At 67.4% G+C, this 22,675-nt stretch overlaps 2 protein-coding genes across 2 annotated transcripts; one reads left to right on the top strand and one right to left on the bottom strand.

The window, feature by feature from the left end:
* Nucleotides 1-2,885: 2,885 nt before the first annotated feature.
* LOC128898896 (tetraspanin-18-like) lies at nucleotides 2,886-8,119 on the bottom strand. The gene is made up of 7 exons (XM_054176307.1): nucleotides 8,063-8,119; nucleotides 7,634-7,828; nucleotides 5,720-5,794; nucleotides 4,695-4,820; nucleotides 4,335-4,514; nucleotides 3,646-3,729; nucleotides 2,886-2,933 (listed from the first exon to the last, which is right to left on the bottom strand). Exons 1-7 carry the CDS (start codon nucleotides 8,117-8,119, stop codon nucleotides 2,886-2,888), a joined length of 765 nt encoding a protein of 254 aa, XP_054032282.1.
* Nucleotides 8,120-11,735: 3,616 nt separating this feature from the next.
* ADIPOR1 (adiponectin receptor 1) lies at nucleotides 11,736-22,210 on the top strand. Its single transcript, XM_054176411.1, has 8 exons — nucleotides 11,736-11,849; nucleotides 12,049-12,258; nucleotides 12,909-13,025; nucleotides 14,483-14,654; nucleotides 16,960-17,146; nucleotides 18,223-18,410; nucleotides 19,950-20,143; nucleotides 22,058-22,210. The coding sequence occupies exons 2-8, from the start codon at nucleotides 12,118-12,120 to the stop codon at nucleotides 22,184-22,186; spliced, it is 1,128 nt and encodes a 375-aa protein (XP_054032386.1). The 5' UTR covers nucleotides 11,736-11,849; nucleotides 12,049-12,117; the 3' UTR covers nucleotides 22,187-22,210.
* Nucleotides 22,211-22,675: the final 465 nt, after the last annotated feature.

Raw genomic sequence — 22,675 nt, 5'->3', positions numbered from 1 at the left:
CTGCCCAGGGAGGTGGTGGAGTCCTCATGCCTGGAGGTGCTCAGGAGGGGCTTGGATGTGGCCCTTGGAGCCAGGGTTTGGTTGCCAGGGGGTGCTGGGGGACAGCTTGGACTTGCTGAGCTCTGAGGCCATTTCCAACCTGCTTGATTCCCAGGGGGTCACTTTCTGGTTTACTGCCCATGCCTCAGGGCCAGCTGAGAGCAGAAGCTGAGCCACAGCCACACCTGGGGCAGCTTGTGGAAATCCTTCTCTAGCACAGGCTCCATTGGCCCAGCAGGGCTGTGGAAGGAGAAGTCATTCAAGCAGTTAAACCTCTGGCTCTGGAGCAGCCTGGTGGGGAGGGCAGTCCAGCCTGGGGAGGGGGAGTCCAGCCTGGGGAGGGGGAGTCCAGCCTGGGGAGGGGGAGTCCAGCCTGGGGACCTGGGCTGTGCCTCCAAATCAAATCTGACTTCCCAGCTGGTCTCAGCTCCTGCCTCTGCTGTTCTGCTTTGGGCCACAGCACCAGCAGGGCTCCTCAGGTGCCAGCACACCTTGGAGCTGCCAGGTCTGCCTGCACAAAGCCAGTGGCCTCCTGGCTGGGATCAGCAGTGCTGTGTCCAGAGGAGCAGGGCAGGGATTGTCCCCTGGGGCTCAGCTCTGGGGAGGCCACACCTGCAGTGCTGTGGCCAGGTCTGGGCACCTCAGCACCAGAGAGCTGTGGAGGTGCTGGAGCCAGGGCAGAGCAGGGCAGGGAAGGGGAAGGGCCTGGGGAATGAATCTGCTGAGGAGCAACTGAGGGAGCTGGGGATGGATAGTGTGAAACAGAGGAGGCTGAGGGGAGACCTCCTGGCTGCCTACAGCTCCCTGAAGGAGCTTGTGGGGAGGTTGCTGCTGCTCTCTTCTCAAGGTCATCAGGGACAGAGCAAGAGGGAACAGCCTCAAGCTGCCCCTGGGGAGGTTTGGAGTGGAGAGTAGGGAAAAGAGAGGTCAGGGCTTGGAATGAGCTGCCCAGGGAGGTGGTGGAGCCCCCAAGCCTGGAGGTGTCTAAAGGTGGTTTGGATGTGGGGCTTGGGCTGAGGGCTGAGCCCTGCAGGGCAGGGTTCTGGGGTGGCCTGGGTGATCCTGAGGCTCTCTTCCAACCTGAATGGCTCTGGGATTCTGAGGTGGCTGTTGGAAAGCAGCAGCAGAGAGGGATGAGGGAAGGCCCAGGAGATGCCTGGAGGCTGGGAGCAGGATGGCTGTGGAGGAGCAGGGGAGGTCAGGGAGGTGATGAACAGGACAAGAGAAGCATCAGGAGGAAGTGGTGGTGACAGGGGCAGGACTCTGGTCACCAGAGCTCCTTCCTCCTGTGAAGGCCAAGGGCAGTGCAGCCTCCTGCTCTGAAGAGCTGCCTGGGAGGGCTTTAGCCTTTGTCCTGTCCCTGCTGCAAGAGGGATCCAGGCCCACCCTCACCTCTCCTTAGTGCCAGGTCCTGACTTGGGTCACAACCACCCCAGCAAGGTCCAGGCTGGGGCAGAGGGGCTGGGAGCTGCCTGGGGGGAAAGGATCTGGGGGGGTTGGTCAACAGTGCTGCAGGAGATGTCACCACTGGAAGGGATGGGATGGGGACCCCCTCCAGCCTGGGGCACCCTGGCTTGGGCTCATCCTGGGGCTGTGTGGGGCCCTAGGCTCCATGGGACCTCACTGACCATGGGGGGCTGCAGAGCCCTGGGCCCAGAGCAGGCCTGTGGGGCCAGGGGGCACTGGGTTTGGGGTGACCCCAGAGGCTTTGTGGGGCTTCAGGGACCTGGACTGAGGGTCACAGGGCTTGGAACAGCCCTGGAGGCTGCAGGGAGCCCCCAGCTTGGGGCAGCTCCTCAGCTGGTGCCATGCTCCTGCTGCTGGGGGCAGGGGACTGTGCCAGGCCCCTGTGCATGGACTGCTACCCACAGGTGTCCCCAGCTGGCTGCTCCCTGGGCAGCAGGAGGCTTGCCTTGTTTTTCTTGCTCTCCCAGGGTGGTGCCCAAGCTGGGGTGCAAGGCCAATGGGATGAGGATCCCCAAGGCCAGGGGCTGGGGGCTGCACTTGGGGCACAACAACCCCAGGAGGGCTCCAGGCTGGGGGCAGAGAGGCTGCAAACTGCCTGGTGGGAAAGGCCCTGAGGGTGCTGGGTGCCAGCAGCTGGAGAGCAGCCAGGGGGTGCTCAGGGGGGCAGGAAGGGCAGCAGCAGCCTGGCCTGGAGCAGCAGTGGGGTGGGCAGCAGGGGCAGGGCAGGGATGGTGCCCCTGGGCTGGGCACTGGGGAGGCCACAGCTTGAGTGCTGGGTTCAGCTCTGGGCTCCTCACCCCAGGAAGGACATTGAGAGGCTGGAGCAGGGCCAGGGAAGGGAACAGAGCTGGGGAAGGGTCTGGGGAGGAGCAGCTGAGGGAGCTGGGGGGGTTGAGCCTGGAGCAGAGGAGGCTGAGGGAGACCTCATTGCTCTCTGCAGCTCCCTGAGAGGAGGCTGCAGCCAGGGGGGGGTTGAGCTTTCCCCAGGAACAAGTGATAGGAAGAGAGGAAATGGCTTTAAGCTGCCCCAGGGCAGGTTCAGCTTGGCCATGAGGAACAATTTCTGCCCCTTGAGCCTTGCCCAGGCCTGGCCCAGGCTGCCCAGGGGGCAGTGGTGGAGCCCCCAGCCCCGGAGGGGGTTTCAGAGCCCTGGAGCTGTGGTGCTGAGGGCCCTGGGGCTGGCAGTGCTGGGTGACTTTAATTGGACTTAATCATTTGTGAAGGTCTCTTCCAACCCAAAGCATTCCAAAAGCTCCTGCTGGGGAAGGGACAGGACTTGGGCAAGCTCCTGCCTGCCTGGGGGGGGATCCAAGGCAGGTGGCAGGGTCCTGTCCTCTCCTGCTGCTCTCTCCAGAGGCCTCTGCTGCAGCTGCTGCTGCTCAGTCGAAGTTGTAGTAGAGGCAGAAGGCAAAGAACATGGCAAAGATCTGCAGGGGGAGGAGAGGGGCAGCAGGTTAGAGCCTCCAGCTGCTTGCTGGAAGAGCACAAAGCCTCCAATCCCCTCCTCCAGCCAGGTGCCAGGCAGTCCCCATGCCCCTCCAGAGGCCTATGGCCTCTGGAGGGGCATGGGGACTGCCTGGCACCATGGCAGAGGTCTGGGGGTGATGCCCAACCCAGCCTCCACTTGACCCCTGGGGAGGATCCTGACCAGCTCTGGTGCCAGGCCAGAGCCCTGAGGGGCAGCACTGATCCCTCTCTGCCCATCCAGCTGTTGACCACTGCCCCCCAGCTGTGCCCACCCCAGCAGTTCCCTCTGCACCGAGCTCTCCACCAACCCCCATCCACATCTCCCCAGCTCACAGAGAAGGTTGCTGCTGGGCCCTGGGCCTGTGGAGCAGCCCCCCCCAGGCAAAGCCTGGTCCCTGCCAGCCTGCTGCTGGGCTCTGTGCTGGCACAGCAGGGGCAGATCCTGCCTGGGGCCAGGGCACTGCTTGTGCTGCTCAGCACCTCCAGCTTCGACCCCTGGGGCTCAGCCCTGCTGAGGCCACACCTGGAGTGCTGTGTTCAGCTTGGGGCCTGGAGCTATTGCCCCCTGCCCTCTTTTGTGGTCCCTTCAGCCACAGGGCAGCCTCCTGGCCCATGAAGAGCCTGGCTGAGGTCCTTCAGTCCCTGCCCTGTCCCCTCCAGCCCCTTCCCTACCTCGATGCCCAGCACAGCCAAGCTGCAGGTGCCAGGGACAGAGATGTACCCCTGCAGGGTCCTGCCAAAGGTGGAGAAGCAGCCCTGGGGGGACAGAGAGGGCAGAGAGGCTCTCTCCTGCTCCCCACGGCTGCAGGGAGCTCGGGGGGGGGGGAGATTGGGGTTGGGGCACCACGATGAGAAGCAGCCCTGGGGGGACAGAGAGGCTCTCTGCTGCTCCCCACGGCTGCAGGGAGCTCGGGGGGGGGGAGATTGGGGTTGGGGCACCACGATGAGAAGCAGCCCTGGGGGGATAGAGAGGGCAGAGAGGCTCTCTCCTGCTCCCCTGGGCTGGGCTGCAGGAGCCCCCGGGCTGGGCAGCAGGAGCCCAGGGCTGCAGGAGCCCCCGGCGCTGGGCTGCAGGAGCCCAGGACTGCAGGAGCCCCCGGGGCTGGGCAGCAGGAGCCCCCGGGGCTGGGCAGCAGGAGCCCCCGGGGCTGGGCTGCAGGAGCCCCCGGGGCTGGGCTGCAGGAGCCCAGGGCTGCAGGAGCCCCCGGGGCTGGGCAGCAGGAGCCCCCGGGGCTGGGCTGCAGGAGCCCCCGGGCAGCATCCCAGGCTCCTGCCCCTGCTGCTCAGAGGCTGCCCTGAGCCTGGAGGGGCAGAGGGGGGCAGGGGCCACACACCGGGGGCAGGGCAGGGTCCTGTCCTACCTGCTCGTGGATGTAGCCGGGGCTCCGCTCCCGGCACTGCTGCCAGCCCCGCAGCTGCCCTGCCTGCAGCGGCCCCTCCCGGGCGCAGCACGCCCGCGGCCAGGGCAGCCCCGGCTGCAGCTGCTGGAAGAGGGAACCGTTCCCGAAGTCCTCGGGCCCCAGAACCCCGCAGCAGGAGAACTGGAAGGGAAGGCAAGGGCCGTGGAGGCGCCGCCAGCCCCCGGGGGGTTGTCTGGGGAGCAGCTCCGCGGGGGGTGGGCTCTGTGCCTGGCTGGGCTCCGCAAGCCCTCCCCTCAGTGGGGGTCACCCCTGCAGGCCCTTTAGGTGCTTCAGCCCCCCAGGAGCCCCCTGGCTGCTCACTGTGACCATGAGGGTGTTCCAGGCTGTGGAGAAGACCTCAGCAGCCTCATCCCCGTGGTAGTTGCTCCTCAGCTCGGCCAGGAACACCTCTGGCTGCATCTGCAGGAGCAGAGCCAGCTCTGAGCTCTGGGGGGCCAGGAACAGGGCCCTGGGGGCTTGGCACCCACCCTGACCGCCCCTCAACCCAGCACCACACTGCCCGGGGCACCAGCTCCCTTGGAGGGGATGTGGGGACCCACCCGTGGCACGGACCCACCCGTGGCACCTACACAACCATGGCACCTACCCCCTCTGTGGCACCGACCCACCCGTGGCACCGACCCACCCATGGCACCAACCCACCCGTGGTAGAGACCCACCTGTGGCACCGACCCACCCATGGCACCAGCCCACCTGTGGCACCTACACAACCGTGGCACCTACCCCCTCTGTGGCACCGACCCACCCGTGGCACCGACCCACCCATGGCACCAACCCACCCGTGGTAGAGACCCACCTGTGGCACCGACCCACCCATGGCACCAGCCCACCTGTGGCACCTACACAACCGTGGCACCTACCCCCTCTGTGGCACCGACCCACCCGTGGCACCGACCCACCCGTGGCACCGACCCACCCATGGTAGAGACCCACCCGTGGCACGGACCCACCTGTACCACAGACACCCCTGTGGCACCGACCCACCCATGGCACCAACCCACCTGTGGCACCTACACAACCATGACACAGGCCCACCGTGGCAGGGACCCACCCATGGCCCCTACCCACCTGTGGCACAGATCCACCCCTGGCACCTACCCCCCCGTGGCACCGACCCACGCATGGCACAGACCCACCCCTGGCACCGACCCACCCAGCTTCAGCCCTGCATCAGCTTGCTGGTGATGAAGATGAGGGTGGGAAAGGACATCCCCAAACCGGCTCCAGTGCCCCGGGGGCCTCAGGACCCTGCCCCCCGGCAGGGAGGGAGGAGAGAGGCTGCCCGGGCAGGGGGCAGGGGCAGGGGCAGGGGGCAGGGCCGGTACCTTCCTCCAGTGCCCCAGGAAGAGCAGAGCCCCCACGAGCTGCGTGACGAAGACCAGGCTGACCAGGATGAAGAACTGGAGGCAGGGAGGAGTCAGAGCCCAGCCCTGCAGGCAGCTCGCTCTGACTCTTCCTCCTTCCTCTGCTGCCAGCCCTGCCTGTGCCCCCGAGAGCAGGGCCCCCGCTGGGCACAGCTGGCACCTCCCCGAGCACCTGGGCTGCAGGGCAGAGGCTCGGAGCCGGGCACAGGCTGCCAGGGGCTGGCATGCCAAAGGCATTGGGGTGCTGGGGCTGGGGAAGAGGTTTGGAGCCCTCCCCAGCCGGGGGAAAAGCTTCATCACATCCTCTGGGCTCTCAGCTGCAGGACTCCGGAGCTGGGCACGGGATGGGGGAGCACCGAGAGCCCCCAGGGCCAGGAACTGCTGCTGGCCCCTCCAGGGACACCCCACATGCCCCAGCATCCTGTGCCCACAGTACATACCCACCCTGATCCCTGCACCCCCAACACCTCCCTCCCTGATCCCTGCATCCCCAGCACCTCCCTCCCTGATCCCTGCATCCCCAGCACCTCCCAACCCTGATCCCTGCATCCCCAACACCTCCCAACCCTGATCCCTGCATTCCCAACACCTCCCAACCCTGATCCCTGCATTCCCAACACCTCCCAACCCTGATCCCTGCATCCCCAACACTTCCCAACCCTGATCCCTGCACCCCCAACACCTCCCTCCCTGATCCCTGCACCCCCAACACCTCCCTCCCTGATCCCTGCACCCCCAACACCTCCCTCCCTGATCCCTGCACCCCCAACACCTCCTCCCTGATCCCTGCATTCCCAGCACCTCCCAACCCTGATCCCTGCACCCCCAGCACCTCCCTCCCTGATCCCTGCATCCCCAGCACCTCCCTCCCTGATCCCTGCACCCCCAGCACCTCCCTCCCTGATCCCTGCAGCCCCAACACCTCCCTCCCTGATCCCTGCACCCCCAGCACCTCCCTCCCTGATCCCTGCAGCCCCAGCACCTCCCTCCCTGGTCCCTGCATCCCCAGCACCTCCCACCCCGGTCCCTGCAGCCCCAACACCTCCCTCCCTGATCCCTGCACCCCCAGCACCTCCCACCCCGGTCCCTGCAGCCCCAGCACCTCCCTCCCTGATCCCTGCACCCCCAACACCTCTCTCCCTGATCCCTGCATCCCCAACACCTCCCTCCCTGATCCCTGCACCCCCAACACCTCCCAACCCTGATCCCTGCATCCCCAACACCTCCCTCCCTGATCCCTGCACCCCCAGCACCTCCCTCCCCGGTCCCTGCACCCCCAACACCTCCCAACCCTGATCCCTGCATCCCCAACACCTCCCTCCCTGATCCCTGCACCCCCAGCACCTCCCAACCCCGATCCCTGCATCCCCAGCACCTCCCTCCCTGATCCCTGCACCCCCAGCACCTCCCAACACTGATCCCTGCACCCCCAACACCTCCCTCCCCGGTCCCTGCACCCCTAACACCTCCCTCCCTGATCCCTGCATTCCCAACACCTCCCTCCCTGATCCCTGCATCCCTAACACCTCCCTCCCCGGTCCCTGCACCCCCAAGACCTCCCTCCCTGATCCCTGCACCCCAACACCTCCCAACCCTGATCCCTGCACCCCCAACACCCTCTCCACCCCCTGGCTCCCCACGTTGAACCTCAGCTTGCATCAGGCTGGGAGGGACCCTCCAAGGTCCCCCCGCGCAGTCCGCAGGGACACCTCCAGCCAGGTCAGGCTGCGCAGGGCCACATCCAGTCCGACCCTGACCGCCCAGGGGCTGCACCGCCTCTCTGCGCACCCCCGGCAGCCTCCATCCCCTCCGTCCCCCGAGCCCCGCAGGCAGGCAGCCCCCCGCCGCTGCCCCCCAGCCCCGTGCCCGGCTCACCAGCAGCAGCAGGGGCCGGCTCCGGCGCAGGGCCCCGCAGCAGCCCAGGAAGCCCAGCAGGGACAGGGCGATGCCCACGGCCAGCAGCAGGTAGGCAGCGGCGCTCAGCACCGGCTTGGCGGCCACGATGTCCTGGAAACCGGCCGGGTCCACGGCCACCCAGAGCCCCAGAGCTGCCAGGCACATCCCCCCAGCCTGGGGGCCACGCTGTGGTTACAGCCTGGGGAGACCACCCCAAGCCACCCCACGGGGCCCGGGACGCCCTTAACCTCTGCCGGGGTCTCCTCCCCAGGGCTGGAGCCGCCCAGCCCCGGAGCTGCCTGGGGATGGATCCCAGGCTGGTAGGGCTCGGAAGGGACCTCTGGAGCTGTCCCAGCCTGGGGGTGAGCCCCCTCCAGCCCGCACCCAGGGGAGCCCAGGGGGACTCACAAACACCAGCACGTTGAAGACGAACATCAGGTACTTCATGCAGCTCAGGACAGCCATGGGGACAGCAGGGAGGGGACAGCAGGGAGGGGACAGCAGGGAGGGGACAGCAGGGAGGGGACAGCAGCAGCCTCTGTCCCTGCAGAGGAGAGAGCAGAGCCCTGGCCACCACCAGCCCCATCCCGCCCTGGACACCCAGGCTCTGCTGGGCCATGAGGTTGTCCACCCTGTGCTGTCCCCCCGCAGCACACAGCCCCCCCGAAACCTCCAGAGCATCTCCTGCCCCCCACTATGTCCAGCTGCACCCCCAGACAGCCTCTAACCCCATGGACCCCAAACCCTGTGCCCTCTCCAAACCCCATGGCCCCCCAAACCTCATGTCCCCCCAAACCCTGTGTCCCCTCCAAAGCCTGTGCTCACCCAAGCCCTGTGCCCCCTCCAAATTCTGTGCCCCCCAAACCCTATGTCCCCCCCAAACCCTGTGTCCCCCCAAGTCCGATGTCCCCCCAAACCCTGTGTCCCCCCAAACCCCGTGTCCCCCAAACCCCGTGTCCCCCAAACCCTGTGTCCCCCCGAGTCCCATGTCCCCCCAAACCCCGTGTCCCCCAAACCCCGTGTCCCCCCAAACTCCATGTCCCCCCCAAACCCTGTGCCCCCCAAGTCCCATGTCCCCTCAAACCCCATGTCCCCCCAAACCCCATGTCCCCCCCAAGTCCCATGTCCCCCCTAAACCCTGTGCCCCCAAACCCCATGTCCCCCCCAAACCCTATGTCCCCCCAAACCCTGTGTCCCCCCAACCCCATGTCCCCCCTAAACCCTCTGTCCCCCCAAGTCCCATGCCCCCCAAGTCCCATGTCCCCCCTAAACCCTGTGCCCCCCAAACCCCATGTCCCCCCAACCCCTTGTCCCCCCCAAACCCCGTGTCCCCCCAATACCTGTGTCCCCCCCACCCGTGCCCTCTCCCAGCTGTGTCCCCCCCCAGACTCTATGTCCCCTCCAGAGCTCCCCCCAAGCCCCGTGTGCCCCCCGGCCCCGCGCCCCCCCGGTGCCACCGCTCACCCTGCGGGGCCGGGGGGGTGCCAGGCGCCTCCGAGCTGCCCCCCGGGGCAGCACCACTGCCACTGCAGGAGGCTGGACTGGCACTTCCCAGCTGAGCAGTCCCAAGAAAGCCCTTCCAGGGGCTGGGCCATGAATGATTGATGGGGAACAGGATCTGTGCCCGGCGGGGGCAGGGGCGGAGGGCAGCCCCCGGGGGCTCCTTAGGGGAGGTAATGAAACCCCCGGGCAGGGAAAGAGGAGCCGGCCCCGACAGGCCCAGGGCGACCTTGGCCATCAATTATTGCTGGGGACATTTGCTCTGCAGGGCTGCCAGCACCTGGGGAAGCCCCTGAGGGACTTGAGCGGGCAGGCTGGTGCCGAGGTGGCTGATGGCCACCAAGAGCTCACCCAGGGCAAGGGAACCCTGGGCAGCAACAACCTCCTGCAGCAGCACAGCTGAGGAGGGAGCTGCTGGAGAGCAGGACCCGGCTGGATGAGGCCTTGAGCAAGCTGTGCTGGTGGGAGGTGTCCCTGGGCATGGGGGGGAGGTTGGAGCAGATGATTCTCCCCCTCTGCTCAGCTCTGGGGAGACCCCACCTGGAGCACTGCCACCTGGAGCCCCTATTGCAAGAGGGATCTGGAGGGGCTGGAAGGTGTCCAGAGCAGGGCCAGGAGGAGGAGCAGAGGGCTGGAGCTGCTCTGCTGTGAGCACAGACTGAAGGAGCTGGGGCTGGAGAGGAGAAGGCTCTGAGGTGACCTCATTGTGGCCTTCCAGGAGCTGCAGGGGGCTGCAAGAAGGCTGGGGAGGGACTGCTCAGGATCTCAGGCAGTGATAGGACTGGGGGGGATGGAATGAAGCTGGGGGTGGGGAGATTCAGGCTGGAGGGGAGGAGGAAGTTCTTCCCCATGAGAGTGGTGAAGCCCTGGCATGGGTTGTCCAGGGAGGGGGTTGAGGCCCCAGCCCTGGAGGTGTTTAAGGCCAGGCTGGATGAGGCTCTGGCCAGGCTGATCTGGTGTGGGGTGTCCCTGCCCATGGCAGGGGGGTTGGAATGAGATGATCCTTGTGGTCCCTTCCAACCCTGACTATGATACTATGACCTCTGAGACCCCTTCCAACCTGAGCCACGCTGGGGCTCTACACACTGCAGCTCTGCCCCCAGAGGGTTTGCTTCCAGCACCTTCCCATCCTAGGAGAGCTCAGAGAGCTTCCCCCCCCTGCCCTGGGGCCTGGCCAGCTGCAGGCTGGCAGCAGCAAAGCACACACCTGGAAGTTTGCAATGATGCAGAGCCCAAAGCAGCTCATCCAGCCCAGGCTGAGGCCAAGCTTGTTCAGCTGCAGGATCCTGGCTCTGTCTGCACTCAAGGCACAAACTTGCTTGTAGCGGACGTAGGTGGTGGCCACCCCTGGGGGGGGAAGCCAGAGGCTGTCAGCTGGGCACCACTGCCCCTGGCACTGCCAGGATGCTGCCAGGCAGAGGCACTGCCTCCCAGACAGAGTCTCACACTGCAAGTTAGGAGCCAGCAGGGAGAGCAGCTCCAAGGAGCAGCAGCTGGGAGTGCTGGGGGCCAGCAAGGTCCCCAGGAGCCAGCAAGGAGCCCTCATGGCCAAGGAGCTGCAGGGGGTCCTGGGGGGCATGGAGAAGAGTGTGGCCAGCAGGGCAGGGGAGGCTCTGCTGCCCCTCTGCTCTGCCCCAGCCAGGCCACAGCTGCAGCCCTGGGGCCAGCTCTGGGCTCCCCAGCTCAGGAGGGACAGAGAAGTGCTGCAGAGAGCCCAGGGGAGGCTGGGAAGCTGCTGAGGGGCCTGGAGCAGCTCTGGCAGGAGCTGAGAGCCCTGGGGCTGAGAGCCTGCAGCAGAGCAGCCCCAGAGGGCAGCTGAGCAATGCTCAGCAAGAGCTAAAGGAGCTGTGGGGGGCAAGAGGCTGGGGCCAGGCTCTGCTGAGTGCTGGCCAGGGCCAGGCCAAGGGGCAGAGAGTGGCAGGCAGGAGGTTGGAGCTGAGCAGGAGGAGAAAGTTGTTTGGGGTGAGGCTGCTGGAGCCTGGAGCAGGCTGCCCAGAGAGGTTGTGGAGTCTGCTGGGGTGGAGAGCTTCCAACCCGCCCTGGGCACTGTGCCCCTGGGCAAGCTGCTGGGGGAGCCCTGCTGGGGCAGGGGCTGGGGAAGCTCTGCTGGGGGAGCCCTGCTGGGGCAGGGGCTGGGCTGGGTGAGCTCCAGAGCTCTCTTCCAGCGTGCACCGCGCTGGGCTCTGGATCCTGTGGCTGGTGACAGCACAGGCAGAGAGCTGCGGCTGGGTGCTGCTGTGTCACTGCAACCATAGGCCTAATGGAGATGCAGAACTCGCCCTCGCCTCGCAGGTCCAAGCCCCCTGCGGACTCTCCGCAGCCCGCCCGGGGCCGGCCGCCGCCGTCAGGGAACCGTCGTGAGCGGCGCCCGCAGCGCACAGCCCTGCCGCACCGCCAGGGGGCAGCAGAGGGCGCAGCCAGAGAGCCTCGCACCCGACTGGAGCTGCGCCGCCGCGCGGCAGGCGGGGGGCGACTTGCCCAATCGCAGCGGCCGCCAGGCGGCGGGGCGGGAAGAGAGTCAGACAGACAGCAGGCTGGGCCAATCAGAACGCGAGGCCCGGCCGGCTCCCGCTGTTGCGTCCGGGGGGCGTCGCCGCGGCCCGGGGCGGGCCCTCGGGCACCGGAAGCGGCCTGGTCCCGCACCGTCGCTTCCGGCGCCGCCGCCGCCGCCGCCCTGCGCGAGATGTAGCGGCCGGTGAGTGCGGCCGGGCCCGGCCGTGCCGGGGCGGGGGTGCCCGGGCGCGGCGCTGTCCCTGGGCGGCGACCTCGGCCCTGCCGGTGCGCCGAGCAGAGGCCGCGCCCGGGCCCGGGGTCGCAGCCCCCCGGCGGGGCCCGGCCCGGGGCAGGGCGCGCGGCCGCCGCTTCCCGGTGACTTTTTTTCCCTCCCTCCCCAGCGCGGCGGCAGAAGGACGCGGAGGGACCTTGCCCCGGCGCCCTCGGCCCGCAGCAGCGCCGCCGCCGCCATGGCGTCCCGCAAGGCCTCCGCCGCCGGGCAGGGCACCGCGCTGGCGGCCGCCGGCCGGGACCGAGCGCACCTGGAGCTGGCCGAGCTGGGGCCGCTCCTCGAGGAGAAGGGGGACCCAGGGGCCGCCGGCTCGGCCAGCGTGAGTCTGCCTTCCCCCCTGCCGCGGGCCCCGGCTCCGCTCCTCCCCTCCCTGGGCATCACCGGGGGGAGCTTGCCCGTTACCCCGTGAGCGTCTCGGGGGACGCGGGCTGGCCTCGGGGCCCAGCTGTGCTTTGTGGCGGCTCGGGCAGGCTGGCAGAGGCTTCGTTCCCTGGAGGCTGCCGGCCTGGCTGCCCTGGGCTGGCCCCAGACGGCCCCCGGCTGCGGCAGCTGTGGAGCAGTGGTGCCGGCCCAGATGTGCCGTGCTGCCACCCAGCTGTTCCAGCTGTTCAGGGCCCCCTGACGGGAGGGAGGCTTGAGGGGGGCCAGGGTGGGTAGAGTGCTGCCAGCCCGGGAGGTGCTGCCTGCGCTCCCTGCTGGGCTGGCGGCTGGGCTGCAAGGCCAGGATTCCTGCCTGGGCCTGGGGGCTGCTCCAGGCTTGGGTGCAGGGTGGAAGCTCCCCTTGGTAACTGCCTCTCAACAGGGAGGGAGCTGGGCTTAGCCTGCCTGAGGTGGCTGAGACAGGAGAGCGAGCAGCAGGCCCTGCCTGGCCCCTTAGGGGGGGGAGGGGTGAAGCCCCAGCTGCTCTCTGCAGGCTGCTCCTGCTCCCAAGGCCAGGAGTGGTTTCCTCCCAGCCCTTTCCCCCTCCAGACTGAAGACCCTCCCTGCCCAGCAGCCCGGGAGGAGGAGGAGGAGGTGGTCCGGGTGCTGACCCTGCCCCTGCAGGCTCACCACGCCATGGAGAAGATGGAAGAGTTTGTGTACAAGGTAGGGGGGGCCTGCAGGGGACCCCCAGGCCTCAGCTGCCCCAAGCTTGGGCCAGGACCTGCCTCTGGGGGGTGCAGCCCTGGGGGCTGCCTGCAGCTCTGCTCACCTGGGCCTGCTCCTGGCAGTGGTGTGGGAAGAGGCTGCTGGCAGCTGGGAAGCGCTGCTGGGGGGTGGAGGTTGTGCCCCCTCGTGCCCTGTGGAGCAGCCCCAGGGCCTCTGCCTTCCTCTGCTGGGGCCTGGCAGCATTGGGCACGGTGCTGCCTTCACCTGGGGCCTGGCCAGGGGGTGACAGCAGCTGAGGGCCAGCCTGGTGCCTTTCCCTCTTCCCCAGTCCAGCTGGGAGCAGTTCCCCACTGCAGGGAGCAGCTGCTTGGGGTCTGGGAGGCTTAAACCTGAGGCTGCAAATCATCTCCAGCTCCATTGTGGGGGGGGGGACATGGAATCCCAGAGGGGCAGCTTGGAAGGCACCCCAGGGGTCACCTGCTCCAAGCTCTGCAGGTGGTGGTGCAGCTGAAATGAGCTGGCCCAGCACCCTGGCAGGCTGAGGCTGCAGACTGCCCCCCCTGGGAGCCCTGCAGTGTGAGAGGGCCTCAGGGGCTCCCAGGGGGTAAGGAGGCTGCAAACTGCCCCCCCTGGGGAGGCCTGCAGTGTGAGAGGGCCTCAGGGGCTCCCAGGGGGTGCTGAGGCTGCAAACTGCCCCCCCTGGGAGCCCTGCAGTGTGAGAGGGCCTCAGGGGCTCCCAGGGGGTAAGGAGGCTGCAAACTGCCCCCCCTGGGAGCCCTGCAGTGTGAGAGGGCTTCAGGGGCTCCCAGGGGGTAAGGAGGCTGAACCTGCTCCCCCTAAGCAGCTCTGGCTGTGGGGAAGGCTCCTGCTGGGCTCCCTCCAGGCAGGCTCTGGGTTGCTGGGGGGTGGGCAGCAGGCTGGGGGTGGGCTGGGGTCTGGGGGCAGCAGGCTGGGGTCTGGGGGCAGCAGGCTGGGGGCTGGGGGCAGCAGGCTGGGGGCTGGGGGCTGGGGGCAGCAGGCTGGGGGCTGGGGGCAGCAGGCTGGGGGCTGGCAGCAGGCTGGGGGCAGCAGGCTGGGGGCTGGGGGCAGCAGGCTGGGGGCAGCAGGCTGGGGGCTGGCTGGGGGCTGGGAGCAGCAGACTGGCTGGGGGCAGCAGACTGGCTGGGGGCAGCAGACTGGCTGGGGGCAGCAGGCTGGGGTCTGGGGGCAGCAGGCTGGGGTCTGGGGGCAGCAGGCTGGGGGCCGGGGGCAGCAGGCTGGGGGCTGGGGGCAGCAGGCTGGGGGCTGGCTGTGGGCTGGGGGCAGCAGGCTGGGGGCTGGGGGCAGCAGGCTGTGGGCAGCAGGCTGGGGGCTGGCTGTGGGCTGGGGGCAGCAGGCTGGGGGCCAGGGGCAGCAGGCTGGGGGCAGCAGGCTGGGGGCTGTGGGGGTCCCCAGCAGGCCCTGGGCTGTTGCAGGTGTGGGAAGGGCGCTGGAGAGTGATCCCCTACGAGGTGCTGCCCGACTGGCTGAAGGACAATGATTACCTGCTGCACGGCCACAGGCCTCCCATGCCCTCCTTCAGGGCCTGCTTCAGGAGCATCTTCCGCATCCACACCGAGACTGGCAACATCTGGACACATCTGCTGGGTGAGGGGGGCTGGGGGCTGCCCAGGGGGGGCCTTGGGCCAGAGACCCACAGCAGGGCTTGGGTTGGGAGGGAGCTCAGAGCTCAGCCAGCTCCAGCCCCCTGCCATGCCCAGGGACACCTCCCCCCAGCACAGCTTGCTCAGGGCCTCATCCAGCCTGGTCCTGAGCACCTCCAGGCAGGGCACAGCCACAGCCTCCCTGGGCAGCCTGTGCCAGAGTCTCCCCAGCCTCACTCTCCACAATCTCTTCCTCCTCTCCACTCTCAGTCTCCCCTCTCCCAGCTCAAAGCCATTGTTCCTCCTCCTGTCCCTCCCAGCCCTTGGCCCAAGTCCCTCCCCAGCTCTCCTGGAGCCCTTCAGCTCCTGCAAGGCTGCTCTGAGGTCTCCCTGGAGCCTTCTCCAGGCTGCACAGCCCCAGCTCTCCCAGCCTGGCCCCACAGGGGAGGTCCTGCAGCCTCTGCTCATCTCTGTGGCCTCCTCTGGAGCCTCTCCAGCAGCTCCAGGTCCTCCTTGTGCTGGGGGCCCCAGAGCTGGAGGCAGTGCTGCAGGTGGGGGCTGAGCAGAGCAGAGGGGCAGAATCCATGGCCATGCTTTGGTGGCCATGCTGGGGGTGGCTTCATGGTTGGACTCCATGACCTTAGAAGGCTTTTCCAGCCCAGCTCTCCCAGCCTGACCTTCCCTTCAGCCTGGCACTTGGAGCACAGGGTCCTGGATCCCCTCCCAGCCTGGCACTTGGAGCACAGGATCCTGGATGCCCTCCCAGCCTGGCACTTGGAGCACAGGATCCTGGATCCCCTCCCAGCCTGGCACTTGGAGCACAGGGTCCTGGATCCCCTTCCAGCCTGGCACTTGGAGCACAGGGTCCTGGATCCCCTCCCAGCCTGGCACTTGGAGCACAGGGTCCTGGATCCCCTCCCAGCCTGGCACTTGGAGCACAGGATCCTGGATCCCCTCCCAGCCTGGCACTTGGAGCACAGGGTCCTGGATCCCCTCCCAGCCTGGCACTTGGAGCACAGGGTCCTGGATCCCCTCCCAGCCTGGCACTTGGAGCACAGGGTCCTGGATGCCCTCCCAGCCTGGCACTTGGAGCACAGGATCCTGGATCCCCTCCCAGCCTGGCACTTGGAGCACAGGGTCCTGGATGCCCTCCCAGCCTGGCCCCACAGGGAGGTTCTGAGGCCTCCTCTGGCCCTGCCCAGCAGTTCATCTCCCTTTGTGTTGGGGACTCCAGGACCTGCTGGCCCTGGGCCCTCTCTGTCTCTGGGGCCTCCCTTTGAGGAGTGAGTGTCCTGGGTGCTGAGGTGCCCCAGAGGTGCTGGGCTGGGAGCAGGACAGGGCCTTGCAGCAGGAGGGGCTGAGCTCAGCCACTGCTGGAGGCTTGGCCGAGTGGGACACAGGGAAGGGTCCTGGGCAGAGCAGGAGAGCCTCAGAGGGGCCTGTGCTGCAAGCAGGGCTGGCTCTGAGCCCTCTCCCTGGCCCCAGCACCACTGCTCTGTGCTTGCAGCCCACTGCCAGCCCAGCCCTGGGTGCAGCTCAGCACCTGTGAGCAGGATCTGTCCCGGGCAGAGCAGAGCCAGGCTTGGGCTGCCGCTGGAGCCAGCCACAGGAGCCTCCAGTCCCAGCCTGGCTTGGGTGGGAAGAGACCTTCAGAGCTGCTCCAGCCCAAGCCCTGCAGCCCCCAGGGCCAGCCCCAGCAGGCTGCTCCCAGCCCCACACAACCTGCCCTGCACTGGTGCCAGCCCTGGGGCAGCTCCCAGCTCTCTGGGCAGCCTGGCACAGGCTCTCCCCACCCTCAGCACCAAACATTTCTCCTTCTCTCCACTCTCAATCTGCCTCTTTTAGCTCCAAACCATCTCCCCTTGGCCTGGCACCTCAGGCCCTGCTCTAAACTCTGTCCCCAGCTTTCTCCCAGGCTCCTTTCAGCACTGCAAGGCCACCAGGAGCTCTCCCTGGAGCCTTCTCCTCTGCAGGCTGCACAACCCCAACCCTCTCAGCCCCAGCAGAGGGCTTCCAGCCCTGCCAGCACTGCTGTGGCCTCCTCTGGCCCTGCTCCCCCAGCTCCCTGTCTGTGCTGAGGCCTCCAGGGCTGCACACAGTGAGGTCTTGTGGAGGCTCAGTGCTGGGGGGGTGTGTGGATAACCCAGGCCTGAGTGGGGAGGAGCTGCTGGGTGCCTCCAGGGTGAGGGCAGCTGGTGGCAGCAGCTGCTCAAGGCTCTGCCCCCAGCTTCCTTGGGGCACTGAGGGCTGCTCTGGAGGCCTCCCTGGGCCCTGCTGCTGCCTCACCCTGCCCTTTGTGTTCCTGCCAGGCTTTGTTCTGTTCCTGTGCTTGGGCATCCTGACCATGCTGCGCCCCAACATGTACTTCATGGCCCCCCTGCAGGAGAAGGTGGTCTTTGGGATGTTCTTCCTGGGAGCAGTGCTGTGCCTCAGCTTCTCCTGGCTCTTCCACACTGTCTACTGCCACTCAGAGAAGGTCTCCAGGACGTTTTCCAAGTGAGTCAGCACAGGGCAGAGCCTTGGAGGTCCTGCAGGAGGCTTTGGCTGCTCCCAGCACTGCCCCCTGGGTGCTGCTGCCCTGCCAGGGGCTTGGGTAGGGAGCACCAAATCCAGCCTGGAGCTGAGGGGGAGCCACAGCTGGGGCCTGCAGGGCTCTGCCCTGGGCCTGGATCCAGCAGCTGGGATCCAGCAGCTTCAGCACCCTCAGGTGGGGCAGGAAGGCCAAAACCTTGCCTGCTGGGCAGTGCTGCCCTGGGGCCTGCAGGACAGGCTGGGCTGGGCCTGGGTGGTCCTGGGCCTGGTCCTGGTTGGTCCTGGTTCTGGTCCTAGTCCTAGTCCTGGTTCTGGTTCTTGTTCTAGTCCTGGTCCTGGTTCTGGTCCTAGTCCTGGTCTTGGTTCTTGTTCTAGTCCTGGTTCTGGTCCTAGTCCTGGTCCTGGTTCTGGTCCTAGTCCTGGTCCTGGTTCTGGTCCTAGTCCTGGTTCTTGTTCTAGTCCTGGTCCTGGTTCTGGTTCTTGTTCTAGTCCTGGTCCTGGTTCTGGTCCTAGTCCTGGTCTTGGTTCTGGTCCTAGTCCTGGTCCTGGTTCTGGTCCTAGTCCTGGTCCTGGTTCTTGTTCTAGTCCTGGTCCTGGTTCTGGTCCTAGTCCTGGTCTTGGTTCTTGTTCTGGTCCTAGTCCTGGTCCTGGTTCTGGTCCTAGTCCTGGTCCTGGTTCTGGTCCTAGTCCTAGTCCTGGTTCTGGTCCTAGTCCTGGTCCTGGTTCTTGTTCTAGTCCTGGTCCTGGTTCTGGTCCTAGTCCTAGTCCTGGTTCTGGTCCTAGTCCTGGTCCTGGTCTTGGTTCTTGTTCTAGTCCTGGTTCTTGTCCTGGTCCTGGTTCTGGTTCTGGTCCTAGTCCTGGTCCTGGTTCTGGTCCTAGTCCTGGTCCTGGTTCTAGTCCTGGTCCTGGTTCTGGTCCTGGTCCTGGGTGGTCCTGGTGCTGTCCTGGTGCCCAGGCCGGAGGGCAGTGCCAGGCTGCTCGCCAGGAGCCTGGGGGTGGCTCTGGGGGCTCCCCTGTGACCCTGTGACTCCTTGCTGCAGGTTGGACTATTCAGGAATTGCACTGCTGATCATGGGCAGCTTTGTGCCCTGGCTCTACTACTCCTTCTACTGCTCCCCACAGCCCAGGCTCATCTACCTCTCCATTGTCTGTGTGCTGGGCATCTCTGCCATCATCGTGGCCCAGTGGGACAGGTTTGCCACCCCCAAGCACAGGCAGACAAGAGCAGGTAGGAGCTCCCTGCCCCCACCCCAGCAGGCAGCCTGGGAGGGCTCCAGGGGGGCAGCTGGGGAAGGGTTCACTGTGGGGGGGTGCTGGGGGGTGCTGGTTTGAGGCCAGGCAGATCCTCTGCTGCCCCTGAGAGAGGGACAGGAGGATGATTCCCACACAGGTGGGTTGGAGAGTGAGGGAAAGCTCAGCTGGGAAAGCAGTTGGTGTGCAGGGGAAGCTGCAAAGCAGAGGGGCAAAGAGATCCCAAAGCAGGCAGAGGCCTCCCAGCACCCCCAGAGTCTCACCCCCAGAGGCCTCCCAGCACCCCCAGAGCCTCACCCCCAGAGGCCTCCCAGCACCCCTAGAGTCTCACCCCCAGAGGCCTCCCAGCACCCCCAGAGCCTCACCCCCAGAGGCCTCCCAGCACCCCCAGAGCCTCACCCCCAGAGGCCTCCCAGCACCCCCAGAGGCCTCCCAGCACCCCCAGAGGCCTCCCAGCACCCCTAGAGCCTCACCCCCAGAGGCCTCCCAGCACCCCCAGAGCCTCATCCCCAGAGGCCTCCCAGCACCCCCAAAGGCCTCCCAGAGGCCTCCCAGCACCCCTAGAGCCTCACCCCCAGAGGCCTCCCAGCACCCCCAGAGGCCTTCCAGCACCCCCAAAGGCCTCCCAGAGCCTCTCCCAGCACCCCTAGAGCCTCACCCCCAGAGGCCTCCCAGCACCCCCAAAGGCCTCCCAGAGCCCTCCCAGCACCCCCAGAGCCTCACCCCCAGAGGCCTCCCAGCACCCCCAGAGCCTCACCCCCAGAGGCCTCCCAGCACCCCCAGAGCCTCACCCCCAGAGCCTCACCCCCAGAGCCTCTCCCAGCACCCCCAGAGGCCTCCCAGCACCCCCAGAGCCTCACCCCCAGAGGCCTCCCAGCACCCCCAGAGCCTCACCCCCAGAGCCTCTCCCAGCACCCCCAGAGGCCTCCCAGCACCCCCAGAGCCTCACCCCCAGAGGCTTCCCAGCACTTCCCTTCCCCCCACCTGAGGGTACCCCCAACCCCCCAGGGCTCTTTCTTCCCCCCCCAGTGCCAGGCTGCTCTCAGCTGGCCAGGTCTGCCCCTGCCCCCTGGTGTCTTCTCCCAGGCACCCAGCAGCAGAACAAGAGGACACAGTCTCCAGCTGTGCCAGGGGAGGGTTAGGCTGGAGGGGAGGAAGTTCTTCCCAGCCAGAGAGATTGGCCCTGGGGCTGTGCTGCCCAGGGGGGTGGTGGAGCCCCCAGCCCTGGAGGGGTTTAGGAGGAGCCTGGCTGAGGCCCTTGGAGCCAGGGTTGAGCTGATCAGGAGGGGCTGGGGGCTGGGTTGGACTCTTGATGCTCTCTGAGGTCTTTCCCAACCTGCTTCATCTCTGTCCCACGCCCTCAGGGGGGCAGGGGGCAGGGGGGAGCTGCCAGCCCCCCGCAGGGCCTGTGCCCTGCCCTGGGGAGGAGCTGCAGCTGCCAGGCTGGGGCCGGGGGCGCCCCGGGGTCCCTGCAGCCCTGCCCCAGGGCTTCCCTGCCCCCTCTGTCCCCCCCCAGGGGTGTTCCTGGGGCTGGGGCTGAGCGGGGTGGTGCCCACCATGCACTTCACCATGGCTGAGGGCTTCGTGAAGGCCACCACGGTGGGGCAGATGGGTTGGTTCTTCCTGATGGCCGTGATGTACATCACCGGCGCCGCGCTCTACGCCGCCCGCGTCCCCGAGCGCTTCTTCCCCGGCAAGTTCGACATCTGGGTGAGTGGGCGGGGCAGGGGGCGGGGCAGGGGGCGGGGCGAGGGGAGGTGAGCTGGGGGCGGGGCTGGGGGTGGGCAAGGGGCCGGCAGAGGGTGGGGAAGGGGCCGGCATGGGGCTGAGCAGGGAGCCAGCAATGGGCTGAGCAGGGAGCAGGCAGTGTGCCTGGCAGAGGGCTGGGCAGGGGGCTGGGCATGGAGGTGGCAGGGGTCCAGCATGGAACTAGCAGGGGGCTGGGTAGGGAGCAGGCAGTGTGCCTGGCAGGGGGCTGGGTAGGGAGCAAGGATGAGGGCTGGGCAGGGGGCTGGGTAGGGAGCAGGCAGGGGGCTGCCAGGGGGCTGGGCAAGGGCCTGGCAGGCTGCTGAGCTCTCAGCTCTGCCCTACTGAGGTCCCACCTGGAATATTGCATCCAGCTCTGGGCTCCCCAGCTCAGGAGGGACAGAGATCTGCTGCAGAGAGCCCAAGGGAGGGCTCCAGGGATGCTGAAGGGAATGCAGCACTGCTTGGGGAGGAGAGGCTGAGAGCCCTGGGGGTGGTTAGTGTGGAGAGGAGAGGCCTGAGAGGGATCTGATCAATGGCTATCAATAGCTGGGGGTCAGGAGGGGCCAAGGCCAGGCTCTGCTCAGCTGCTCCCTGGGATAGGCCAAGGGGCAGGGGATGGAAACTGCAGCACAGGAGGCTCCAGCTCAGCAGGAAGAGGCTCCCAGAGGCCTGGAGCAGGCTGCCCAGGGGGGTTGTGGAGTCTCCTTCCCTGGAGCCTTCCCAGCCCTGCCTGGATGTGTCCCTGGGTGACCTGCCCTGGGTGACCCTGCTGTGACTCCTCACATCCTGCAGTGCTGTGAGCTGAGGAGCAAAGGGCTCAGGCTGTCCTGCTGGGCCCTGCTGGCAGCCAGGGCAGGAGAAAGTCCAGGGTGCAAAACACAGCAGCAGTGAGGAAGAGGAGGAGGTGGAAGTATAGGAGAGCTCTGCAGAGAGACCTGGACAGGCTGGGCAGAGGCCAACAGGATGGCATTCAGCAAGTGCCAGGGGCTGCACTTTGGCCACAGCAACCCCAGGCAGTGCCACAGGCTGGGGGCAGAGTGGCTGAGAGCAGCCAGGCAGAGAGGGACCTGGGGGGAGTGGGGGACAGCAGCTGAACAGGAGCCAGCAGTGTGCCCAGGGGGCCAAGAAGGCCAAGGGCAGCCTGGCCTGCAGCAGGCAGAGTGTGGCCAGCAGCAGCAGGGAGCTCATCCTGCCCTGTGCTCAGCACTGCTGAGGCCACAGCTGGAGTCCTGTGGCCAGCTCTGGGCTCCTCAGGTCAGGAAAGAGGTTGAGCTGCTGGAAGGTGTCCAGAGAAGGGCAACAAAGCTGGGGAGGGGTCTGGGGCACAGCCCTGGGAGGAGAGGCTGAGGGAGCTGGGGTTGCTTAGCCTGCAGGAGAGGAGGCTCAGGGGAGACCTTCTTGCTCTCTGCAACTGCCTGCAGGGAGGTTGGAGCCAGGTGGGGGTTGGGCTCTTCTCCCAGGCACCCAGCACCAGAACAAGAGGACACAGCCTCAAGCTGTGCCAGGGGAGGATTAGGCTGGAGGGGAGGAGAAAGTTCTTCCCAGCCAGAGAGATTGGCCCTGGGGCTGTGCTGCCCAGGGAGGTGGTGGAGTCCCCATCCCTGGAGGTGCTTAGGAAGAGTCTGGCTGAGGCCCTTGGAGCCATGGTTGGGTTGCTCAGGAGGTGCTGGGTTGGACTCTTGATGCTCTCGGAGGTCTTTCCCAAGCTGCTCAGCTCTGCACTCTGGCTGCAGGCTGCCCAGGGCCACCTCAGCCCTGCCCCTGCCTGCCCCCCGGGAGGGAGGTTCAGCCTCTTGCGTTGTTCTGTCGTTGTGCTGCGCTGCTGCTGCTGCCCTGGGGGCCGGCGCTGAGGAAGCCTTTGTGTGCTGCCTGCAGTTCCAGTCCCATCAGATCTTCCACGTGCTGGTGGTGGCCGCAGCCTTTGTGCACTTCTACGGCGTCTCCAACCTGCAGGAGTTCCGCTACGGCCTGGAGGGAGGCTGCACCGACGACTCCCTGCTCTGAGCGGCTCCTTCCGAGGGGCTCCGAGCGGCTCCCCCCGGCTCTGAGCGGCTCCCCGCGGCCCCGAGCGGCTCCCCGCGGCTCCTTCCGAGCGGCTCCCCCCGGCTCTGAGCGGCTCCGAGCGGCTCCCCCCTGCCCCGAGCGGCCCCGAGCGGCTCCCCCCTGCTCTGAGCGGCTCCTTCCGAGGGGCTCCGAGCGGCTCCCCCCTGCCCCGAGCGGCTCCTTCCGAGGGGCTCCGAGCGGCTCCCCCCTGCTCTGAGCGGCTCCTTCCGAGCGGCTCCGAGCGGCTCCCCCCGGCTCTGAGCGGCTCCGAGCGGCTCCCCCCTGCCCCGAGCGGCTCCCCCCGGCTCTGAGCGGCTCCCCCCGGCTCTGAGCGGCTCCGAGCGGCTCCCCCCTGCCCCGAGCGGCCCCGAGCGGCTCCCCCCGGCTCCGAGCGGCTCCGAGCGGCTCCCCGCGGCCCCGAGCGGCTCCGAGTGGCTCCCCCCGGCTCTG

This window comes from Dryobates pubescens, chromosome 35, assembly GCF_014839835.1.
Source record: "Dryobates pubescens isolate bDryPub1 chromosome 35, bDryPub1.pri, whole genome shotgun sequence".
In the NCBI taxonomy this organism is placed as follows: domain Eukaryota; kingdom Metazoa; phylum Chordata; class Aves; order Piciformes; family Picidae; genus Dryobates; species Dryobates pubescens.
The sequence above is the reverse complement of the archived record's forward strand: the minus strand, read 5'-3'. Positions and strand labels throughout refer to the sequence as shown.

Excerpts from the sequence above, each read along its gene's own strand:
- LOC128898896 (XM_054176307.1), bottom strand. The coding sequence starts at position 8,119 with ATGGCTGTCCTGAGCTGCATGAAGTACCTGATGTTCGTCTTCAACGTG. Across the intron at positions 4,821-5,719 it reads TCCTGGGGCACTGGAGGAAG|AGCTCAGAGCTGGCTCTGCT; the intron begins GTACCGGCCCTG and ends CTGGCCCCCCAG. Across the intron at positions 2,934-3,645 it reads TGGCTGTGCTGGGCATCGAG|ATCTTTGCCATGTTCTTTGC; the intron begins GTAGGGAAGGGG and ends CTCCCCCTGCAG.
- ADIPOR1 (XM_054176411.1), top strand. The coding sequence starts at position 12,118 with ATGGCGTCCCGCAAGGCCTCCGCCGCCGGGCAGGGCACCGCGCTGGCG. Across the intron at positions 17,147-18,222 it reads GTCTCCAGGACGTTTTCCAA|GTTGGACTATTCAGGAATTG; the intron begins GTGAGTCAGCAC and ends TCCTTGCTGCAG. Across the intron at positions 18,411-19,949 it reads GCACAGGCAGACAAGAGCAG|GGGTGTTCCTGGGGCTGGGG; the intron begins GTAGGAGCTCCC and ends GTCCCCCCCCAG.